At 35.7% G+C, this 10,924-nt stretch overlaps 1 protein-coding gene across 1 annotated transcript in view; it reads left to right on the top strand.

Moving 5' to 3' along the window:
- Positions 1-10,924, top strand: part of ticrr.L (TOPBP1-interacting checkpoint and replication regulator L homeolog) — a 34,772-nt gene that overhangs the window by 14,213 nt on the left and 9,635 nt on the right. The window contains 9 exon segments of the mRNA NM_001172306.1: positions 1,806-1,945; positions 2,775-2,972; positions 3,490-3,641; positions 3,775-3,872; positions 4,012-4,105; positions 7,591-7,673; positions 8,981-9,211; positions 9,330-9,417; positions 10,408-10,489. Of these exon segments, the coding sequence (NP_001165777.1) occupies positions 1,806-1,945; positions 2,775-2,972; positions 3,490-3,641; positions 3,775-3,872; positions 4,012-4,105; positions 7,591-7,673; positions 8,981-9,211; positions 9,330-9,417; positions 10,408-10,489 (1,166 nt within the window).

Genomic DNA, 10,924 nt, shown 5'->3' on the forward strand with positions numbered 1-10,924 from the left:
TGACAGTATCCCTTTAAGTTAACTTTTAGTATGTTATACAATGGCTAATTCTAAGCAATTTTTTTTTTTTTTTAGTTTTTGAATAATGTACCCTTCTGATGATTTCCAGCTTTCAAATGGGCGTCACTGACCCCATCTAAAAAAACAAATGCTCTGTAAGGTTACACATGAATTGTTGTTGCTACTTTTTAGTACTCATTTTCAGGCCTCTCCTATTTATATTACAGTCTCTTTTTCAAATCAATGCATGTTTGCTAGGGTAATTTGATCCCTGGCAAACAGATTACTGAAATGACAAACTGGAGAACTCCTGAATAACAAGCTTAACTCAAACCACAAATAAGAAATAATGGAAACCAATTGCAAATTGTGTCAGAATATCACTCTCTACATCATACTTAAATGTGAACAACCACTTACAATTCCTGATTTCTTAAAAGGCTGATTTATCATAGAACATCTATCTGTTCAATGGCAAGATTTTTTATATAGTCTTAATATTTTTTCTCTAATCACGCCATCGTGACTGCATGAGTATAAACTCTACCATTTTTAGTCTGTTCACAATGTGAAATTTTCAGACATTTTAACAATTGAGAAGCTATGTTCCTAACATGCAAGATGTCTTGAGAACAACAGAAAAACATTCAAATACAATTCTGAGAATTATCTGCCCTTTGTGAATACTTTAGTCTTGCATTTGTGGATGCAGCAACTAACTGTGTTCATAGACAATGGCTTTTGGAAGCATTCCTGAGCCCATGCGGTAAATTCCACTACATTTTTAATGCCCAGCCACCCAGTATTTGCTGTCAGCCTTGTCCCTTCTATACAGAGATTTCTCTGAATCTGATATTTGATATGTTATCACAGTGTAATATATTATAATATTACATACTGTAGATGATGATTGGTGTACCCCTCCCAATGTCCCTTTAAAGGAGAACTAAAGCTTAACTAAATAAGTAGGTTATATGTCTTGTACATTATATTTTTGCCTTCTGTACCAGCCCAATGGAACTAAGGCCTTTTACTAGTGAAGATCTGTGTCTCCAAAGATGCCCCGGTAGCTCCCCATCTTCTTTTCTGCTGATTCACTGCACATGCTCTGTGCTGCTGTCACTTACTGAGCTTAGGGATCCACTCACACTGTACACATATAATATCAATGTCACAATTTAAGGCTTAGTAATTAATACAGATAAATATCTCATTGCAGCACAGAAGTCAGTGCGACTAGCATGAGAATTTGTTAATCAGCCCTGTAGCATCAGGTTATATTATAGGCCAACCTTATTTTCTGCTTGATAATTTGCGACAACCCCTAAGTTTAGCTTCTCAACAGCTGCTCAGAGCATGGTGAAATGGGGACCCCCTGTGACAAATTTGAAGTTCAGGATCATTGCTGCTATTGAGAAGCTGAAACTTTAGTCTGGCGCAGTAAGTTTGGTATATAAAATATTAATGGGTTGTGTGCAGAGGACTCTTGTATTTCCATTCTTTTGTTGCCTGTCCCAACTTTTTTTAAAACATGTTGCTGGCATCAAATTCAAAATATATATTTGTGTTTTATAGAATACAATAACATTTCTACATTTGCTATGGTGTCTTTATACTATATGCTATTCAATATATTGTTTCAATGATTTGTAAATCATCCCTTTCTGCTTCATATTTTTGGAAACTGGTTCTACAAATTAACGCTTGCTTTGGCTTTCCAATATAACTTGCAGTCTGTGTACAAGCAGTTCATCCTATTTCCAGCTTTTTTTTGTACTCCCAATATTTATTTATATTTATTGCAGGTTAATAAATGCTGCATCTTCTAACTGTGATGAACATCTAAAGTTTGATCAAGAGTTGACAAATCATTTATCTGAGTTTTATCAGAAAAAGTCTGTTGATGATGCAGGACTTGGAGTACATAGAGAAAACCAAAAGAAAAGTAAGTTACCTACAGCCGTCTCCCTTGGGATTTGTACATGATTATATGGTAGACAGCATGTTGTGTTTTAGATGCCCATGAAGCATCTGACTTGTTTATATATAGTGCCTCTTTAATGTGTAAGTGATTTCTTGTTTAGCGAGAGCAGTTTTTCTTGCCAAAATGCAAGTGCAGTCCATTGCCCCAACATATGATCATTTGAGCCATCAGGTGAAATAGAAAATATGGCTTGCCACTGCCCTTTGGCAGAAATGTTTGACCTACACCTGTTTCTTCAGGCACTGTCATAGTTTGGCACCAGTTGGACAAACATTCTTGGCAGGGTCCTTTGACTATAACTTTCTGGAGGCACTCATTGATCTTTAGCGGAGTCATTCTTGGGAAGTTCCTTTGCTTGCTGGCTTGAGGCCACAGCTAGGTTGCACCTGAATTAAACATGTATTTTGAGCCTTCTAAACCTCTTTTAGTATTTGAATAATGCAACAAAAATGTTATTTTAAAAAAAACTTTCAAATCTTTATTAATTAAAAATGAACATTGGTTGTAAAGTAATTTGTAAACATAATTGCAACTAAAAGCAGCATTTGTTTCTATAATCTGAATGCCTGCTTCTGGCTCCAACTGACCAACCTGGAGGAGAATATATTTCTACTTCATTGTTTCAGAACCAAAGAACAGAAAGGGATGAAGTGGAGATTATAATTCTTGTACATTAAAAACTTGCTTAGAATCATTTTCATCTTTTTGAAGAAAAAATGTTTTTGAGTGCACCTCAAACACTGCGTAATGTTTTTGCAATAAGTAATCAAATATGTATTTTTATATGAAGGTGGTCTTCCTCGTACTCCAGTGAGACAAAAGATGAAAACCTTGCCTCGGGCCCTACAGATGCTAAATGCTGCCAGGTTAAATGTAAAGGCTCAGAAGGCAGATAGTAATTTGCCAGTACCTAATGAGAAGAATTCACAGATGAAGAGATGCTCATCAGGAAAGCAGGACAACAAACCAAAGCAGTTGAAGCCTACTGGTAGGGGTCTGTTATGCATTGCTTTTTAGTATTGAGCTAGTTACTGTTACATTTCTTTAAAGAATAACAAAACTGACAGTTTAATGCCCTCTTCCATCAAATATTTTATAGAGTTGCTAGTGTGTCTTGCTATATATGAGTAGTGCTGCCTATTTAGTCTGACTGCTGTTCAATAGATTAGGTTTGGGCAAATTGGCTAGTACAGGTCCAGTTTTGATTGTACATCAGTTATACAAATTAAATGGATCTGGCAGATGACCTTAATTTTCTGTTCCACCTGTCTGCATATATACGATGCAATGTATTTTTTGCCCAAATGAATTTATCCAGTTGCATCAAACTGGATCAATTTGCCATTTTGTAACCAGCTTGAGACTTGCAGTTGTGGTTATTTGATGTAGAATGATCTTCCTTTTGTAATCTTGCAATGGGTACTCTGTTTTCAGTTACGTGCGGTTTTTATAGGGCACTGTTTTAATATTAGATTTCTTAAATCTATCTGAATTTTTACTTTCAGAGTTTCAGTCGGAAGATGATTTGATTTCCTACATAAAAGAAAACTATGAAAAAGCTGTATCTTTAGTAGACCATTCAACGATGACATGGGCCAGGGATACATTAACAACAATAAAATCCTACTTGAAATCAATTGGCAGTGAACAGATTGAGGTGATGGAATGATTCGTTTATTTATTTTTCTCCAGAATCTGAAAGCCGTGAGTTTGACCCCCCCCACCTTGCAGTCAATAAGTGACACTTTTTTTAATTGCTTTTTTTTTTTTTTATCATGTTTTCCCTACAGACGGAAGCTATAGATAAAGTCAAACTTCTCTTCAAGACCAGCAAAGTTATCAGGCAAAATTATAGAAATAACCAGGACAAAGAAGTTAAACTGAAAGAGTATGTATTCTGCTTTGCTTTATCTTTTTTCCATGTGCACATTTTGAATAATTGCAAACATACAAACATATAACAATTCTAAAAAGTTGACAAAAGAAATGAACTGAAAATTGTAATTGTCCTTCATTGTTTCATTTAGATGCCAGTTGCAAGTATTTTTGAGATTAGAGATGTTTGTGCAGTGTCCAGTAATACAAATGGACTCTGATGAACTGGAGCTGATTGTCGAAGAGGTAAGTTTTAATCAAGAAATATAACAATACAAGTTGAAAATAAAACCCTATTTAGTCTGTACAGTGAAATACCATCAAACTACCTAGAAATAAGTAATCGCACAGCAAAATCAGCAAGAATATTCGTGTTTCGAACCCCATTTAATTCATGATATTTGTAATGATGATATACTTTCCCACCAAAATAAAGTTGCACTGTAGCAAGTACTAATACAATTTAAATGGACCTTTAGAAATAATTACCCGCAGCACAGTTTTGTATAAAAGGGAAAAAATAACGTGGGAGTAACAAATAATGCGGGCGTAACAAATAATGCCTAAATGCAAAGTTAACCGGGGAAGGAAAATCACTTTCCTAGCTGGAAACATGCCTTTGACCCATATCTGCATATGCTTTTTTTAACCCTTTTTGGAAGGCATAAAGAATAGTTCTTTACAGAGGATATTACTCAAATATATAATTACAGTTTTCCTTATACCAACAGAATTTCAAAAGCTTTTATAATTATCCATGTGCTTAGTATAGGGTTGCACGTATGCTGCCCTGGGTTTATATGAGCTTGCAGGTAGAAATCACGTCAAGTCATACACTCGAATACTGTATGTAAGTCAAATGTAGCAAAGCATATGACAAGTTTGGCTGTTCATGTTTAAGAACTAGTTTTCCCATCGGAAATGGTATGAAAGGCATAGTTCACCTTTACTACCAGTCTCTGATGCATCATCATTCAAGGAATCCATGGACGAGAAATTAGAACGTTTTCTCTGCAACGGGTGAATCCCATCACCCTATGCTGGCATTGGCGTGGGCCAGTTCAATCATGGCCCGACACACTCGTTGAGGTCATGTTCAAACTGAAGCTCCTTCAGATTGCCTTTCAAATCCAAGAAGCCAACAATTGCATCTGTGAGGCATCTCTTGATGCTGCTCAGGTTGTTAGCAGATCTTCGTCACTCTCTGTGGTGGCTCGCAGAACACTCTGGCTGAAATTATGGTCTGCTGACCTTTCATCCAAGATATACCTAACTACAGGGGTGCCCAAAAGGTAGATCAGGATCTACCAGTAGTCCTTTAGCTGGTGATCACTAGATCTCAACAAACAAAATCACTCTCCTATTTAATTATTTTTATTCAGATATTCATTAGTTACATTAGACATAGGTTTGTTAAATTTAGCTAAATACAGCGGTGTGAAAAACTATGTGCCCCCTTCCGGATTTCTTATTCTTTTGCATGTTTGTCACACAAAATGTTTCTGATCATCAAACACATTTAACTATTAGTCAAAGATAACACAAGTAAACACAAAATGCAGTTTTAAAATGAGGGTTTTTATTATTTAGGGAGAAAAGAAATCCAAACCTGTGTGAAAAAGTAATTGCCCCCTGAACCTAATAACTGGTTGGGCCACCCTTAGCAGCAATAACTGCAATCAAGCGTTTGCGATAACTTGCAACGAGTCTTTTACAGCGCTCTGGAGGAATTTTGGCCCACTCATCTTTGCAGAATTGTTGTAATTCAGCTTTATTTGATGGGTTTCTAGCATGAACCGCCTTTTTAAGGTCATGCCACAACATCTCAATAGGATTCAGGTCAGGACTTTGACTAGGCCACTCCAAAGTCTTCATTTTGTTTTTCTTCAGCCATTCAGAGGTGGATTTGCTGGTGTGTTTTGGGTCATTGTCCTGCTGCAGCACCCAAGATCGCTTCAGCTTGAGTTGACAAACAGATGGCCAGACATTCTCCTTCAGGATTTTTTGGTAGACAGTAGAATTCATGGTTCCATCTATAACAGCAAGTCTTCCAGGTCCTGAAGCAGCAAAACAACCCCAGACCATCACACTACCACCACCATATTTTACTGTTGGTATGATGTTCTTTTTCTGAAATGCTGTGTTACTTTTACGCCAGATGTAACGGGACGCGCACCTTCCAAAAAGTTCAACTTTTGTCTCGTCGGTCCACAAGGTATTTTCCCAAAAGTCTTGGCAATCATTGAGATGTTTTTTAGCAAAATTGAGACGAGCCTTAATGTTCTTTTTGCTTAAAAGTGGTTTGCGCCTTGGAAATCTGCCATGCAGGCCGTTTTTGCCCAGTCTATTTCTTATGGTGGAGTCGTGAACACTGACCTTAATTGAGGCAAGTGAGGCCTGCAGTTCTTTAGATGTTGTCCTGGGGTCTTTTGTGGCCTCTCGGATGAGTTGTCTCTGCGCTCTTGGGGTAATTTTGGTCGGCCGGCCACTCCTGGGAAGGTTCACCACTGTTCCATGTTTTTGCCATTTGTGGATAATGGCTCTCACTGTGGTTCGCTGGAGTCCCAAAGCTTTAGAAATGGCTTTATAACCTTTGAAATTGAACTCAGGTGTGATAAACCACAGTTAAGTTATTTTTTAACAAGGGGGGCAATCACTTTTTCACACAGGCCCATGTAGATTTGGAGTTTTTTTTTCTCCCTTAATAACGTAAACCTTCATTTAAAAACTGCATTTTGTGTTCAATTATGTTAACTTTGACTAATAGTTAACGGTTTTTGATGAGCAGAAACATTTAAGTGTGACAAACATGCAAAAGAATAAGAAATCAGGAAGGGGGCAAATAGTTTTTCACACCACTGTACATGTTCTCATAAATCAACATTTAAAGGACCAGTAACATCAAAACAGGTTTTTTAAAAAAAAATTGTTTGTATACTACGAAAAAAAAAAACACCAACACATATAAAACTTTAAAATCACAAAGTCTTTATTTAGAAATAACTTACTGAATCTCCGCTTGCGCTCCTCTTTAGAAAAGGCGACAGGGCGACGATCCATTGTGCAGCGCTCGATTTCTCCTCGCTGGCTATCTTCTATAAGGAAGGCAGGGAGGAGAAATCGAGTGCCGCACGATGGATCACCCGATCGCCTTTTCTGTGGAGGAACGCAAGTGAAGATTCGGTAAGTTATTTCTAAATAAAGGCTTTGCGATTTTAACGTTTAATATGTGTTGGTGGTTTTTGTTTTCGTATTATACAAATGAATTTTTTTTTTAAAATGTTTTTGATGTTACTGATCCTTTAAGTAATATTTTCCATGGAACAGCATGCAAACACTGCAGATGGGTAATGTAAAACCATTGGGCCAATAATGGCGAAACTCTGACTAGCATGCAAAGAGCATGTTATGATGGATGAAAAAAAAATCACAGGAACATGCCATAAATAAGCCCAAATGTATTTTAACCCCTGCTGAGGGTCTTCTTTGAGGCAAAATCTTGAAAACAATGCAGAAAAAGTGCAAGCAGGAACCAGAATGTATAACTTTTATAGCTACAGACTTTCTTGAAAGCAATCTTGTCGCATCAAAGGAGAAGTTGCATCAAACCAGTATGGCAGAGGACCTCCTTGTACTGAGCTAGCTGTTGTTAACTGTTGTGTTAATAATGTGATTTAATTCAACTACTATTTTTGTGCAGTAATGCTTGTAACTTGCTAAATGTTTTCCAGATTACAGATATACTACGCATTGTATCTTTAACCGAAGATCCATTGTTTCTAACAAAGTTTCTGGAAGTCGATGTCCTTACACAGTATGTTGTGGTGGTTTTGGGAGGGGGATGTAAGCTGAAAATGCTTTGTGCTTTTAAAGAATTCTATAGAATATAGAATTCTAAGCAACTTTTCAGTTGGCCTTTATTTTTTATAATTTTTTTTTTAAATATTTGCCTTCTTCTGACTTTCTAGCTTTCAAATAGGTGTCACTGACCCCATCTAAAAAACAAATGCTCTCTAAGGTTACAAATGTTTTGTTATTGTTACTTTTTATTACTCTGCTTTCTATTCAGGCCTCTCCTATTTACATTCCAGACTCTTATTCAGATCAGTGCAGGGTTGCTAGGGTAACTTGGATCCTAGCAACCAGATTGCTGAAAATGCAAACTGTAGAGCTGGTGAATAAAAAGCTAAATAACTCAAAAACTATATATATATATATATATATATATATATATATATATATATATATATATATATATATATATATATATATATATATATATATATATATATATATATATTATATATATTATATATATTATATATATTATATATATTATATATATATATATATATTATATATATATATATATATATATATATATAATTGGAGTGTTCAACTACATAAGACTTTTTTTTTTTCTTTTGCTGCAACTTGCCTTTTAGCATTTAGAACTCCAAGAAATATTATTACCTTTGAAGGAGTACAATAACAGATATATATATATATATATATATATATATATATATATATATATATATATATATATATATATATATATATATATATATATATATATATATATATATATATATATATATATATATATATATAGCTTTAAAGCGTTAAGAAAAATATAATTGTCTTAAAGACCCTCTAATCTATCAGAATGAAATGATTCCCTGATATTTTCATTTCAAAGCAGTAGTTTATTAATGTGAAATTGTTTTATGAAAATAAAATCTGAAATATGTTTACTGCATATACATAGTTTGCTCCAGATTTTTACTAATCAGATGTTGGCCTCTGAAATAGAATATAGTTCAGTGCTTTGACTGGTCTATATATATATATATATATATATATATATTTATTATTTTTTTTATTAACTGTCCCCCAAAAACTCCTACCAGAAAATCTGTAGGTATTCTCAGTAACAAATACTCATTGCAAGTTGTCATAGAATACTGAAGTGTACCGTACATTAAAAAATGTTTTACTGTTACTGCTTTACAACATAATCGTGCATAATATTAATTTACATTTGCATTTCCAGATTGCTTCTTTATAGACTGTGTAAACGCTTATTTTTAACTTGCTTGTGTCCTTTTAAATTGATAGATACATTGCATCTGTACCAAAAATCCTGGCAGACATCTACTTCAGTCTTGGGACTCAGATTCCTGAAGTACTTGCTCTGGTTCTTCCTTCTGATGGCGATGACTCCATAATGCACGAAGAGAAATCTGTAAAGTCTCAGCCATCTACCTCTAGAGTCCCAAGTGTGGCTCCAATCGGTGCAGAGACAGATCAGCTTGAAGATCTACGTACCAGATCTGCTAAGAAAAGAAGGTATGCTGTTCTTGTTGATTACCAAAACATCTTTATATGCTCTATCCACTGGTTGTCTTCGGAGGGCTACGTGTTTTGCAGCATAAAGACTTAAATAATTCCATTTTTTTTTTTAAAGGTCAACTGCTTTGGCAAGGCACAGGAGTGTAGCAGAAAGCTCTCAAAGTTTCCGGCAGATTGAAGTGCCTAAGAGGCAACCAAATAAAGTAAGTATAGGTGAAGGATCTGCTGGTGATTAAAAGCAAGTCTTATAGCATACAGTATCTTTAATATGTAATTGTGTCCTAGAAAGCTTGCTACTGTTTGGATTCTCAGAGGAAGTTTTTTTTTTTTCAAAACACATTATACCATACCATGCTATTTTTACAAGTTATCAAGGCACAGTATACACCTAAAAACACTGTTGCTAAAAACGAACATATAGCAAATACAACAGTTTTACCAGTGCAGCACAACAGTACATTATATTGTTATTATTTTAAAACACTTTCATATGTGTACTGTTCCTTTAAAGTAGAACTAAACCCCCATATAATAAAACCCACTACCCCCTACCCTACATAGTCCCTGCTCCCGCCCACACAGGTGATAACATATGTGTACAGTTCCTTTAAAGTAGAACTAAACCCCCATATAATAAAACCCACTACCCCCTACCCTACATAGTCCCTGCTCCCGCCCGCACAGGTGATAACTCCAGTAATTGCCCCTAATCCTGTAATTACCCCTCGTTGCAGAGTAAGTGCAGTGGAGCTCACAAAAGCTCACCTTATTCTCTTTGTTAATCTTCGGAAAGTAAGTGCCGTATCGGCACATGCGCAGTTCAAGCAATCTTCCGGTTCCGGACAACTGTGCATGTGCTGAAAGTGATGGAAATAGCCAAAGGGAAGGAAGAAGACCCGAATATTACCAAAGAGAAGAAGATTGAGCCTGTGAGCTCCGCTGCGCTTACTCTGCAGCGAGGGGTAATTACAGGATAGGGGGCAATTACTGGAGTTATCACCTGTGCGGGCGGCAGCATGGAGGGTGACTGTATGGTAGGGAGTAGTGTTATTTATTATATTTTATGGTTTAATTCCAATTTAATGTGTTCCACTGAAACGTCTTTATTTAACACAGTTTTTTTTTAAAATGCATTTAATATTCAATATCACTGTGAAATATAAATGAACTTTAAAACCTTTTCTAATCTTCAGGAAAATGTGCAATCTAATGCTGTCGTAGTGCTTGAGAAACTAAAGTTACCTCTTCCAGCTCAACCACAGAAAGATGCTGAAGGTATTGTTTGTTTTTGTCATACTGTGTAAGTGCGGATCAATATAGAGAAAAAAACTATCTAGAAATACATTTTTCTACATTTATTAGAAAAAAGTACACATTAGAAAATTGAGAACAAATTTGCATACAAAGCTGGAGTAAATTAAAAAAAACTTGCAACTTTGCAATATACATGCATTACACATTCCATACCTCCCAACTGTCCTTTTATTCGTGGGACTGTCCCGATTTTGACAGCTCAACCCGCAGTCCCAAATTGTTGCTGTAATATCCCGACTTTCTCTTTGATCTCCTGCACTGAACAGGCAGAAAACGATACAATGTTTCTGAAATGTAAATAAATAAGCAGAGAGCCCAGAATAGTCGGCAGCTGCACTTAGATTTGTAACAATTTAAAGAGAGAGTGACACCAGAAATTGAACTTTTTTACATCTC

Source organism: Xenopus laevis, chromosome 3L, assembly GCF_017654675.1.
Source record: "Xenopus laevis strain J_2021 chromosome 3L, Xenopus_laevis_v10.1, whole genome shotgun sequence".
Lineage (NCBI taxonomy): Eukaryota > Metazoa > Chordata > Amphibia > Anura > Pipidae > Xenopus > Xenopus laevis.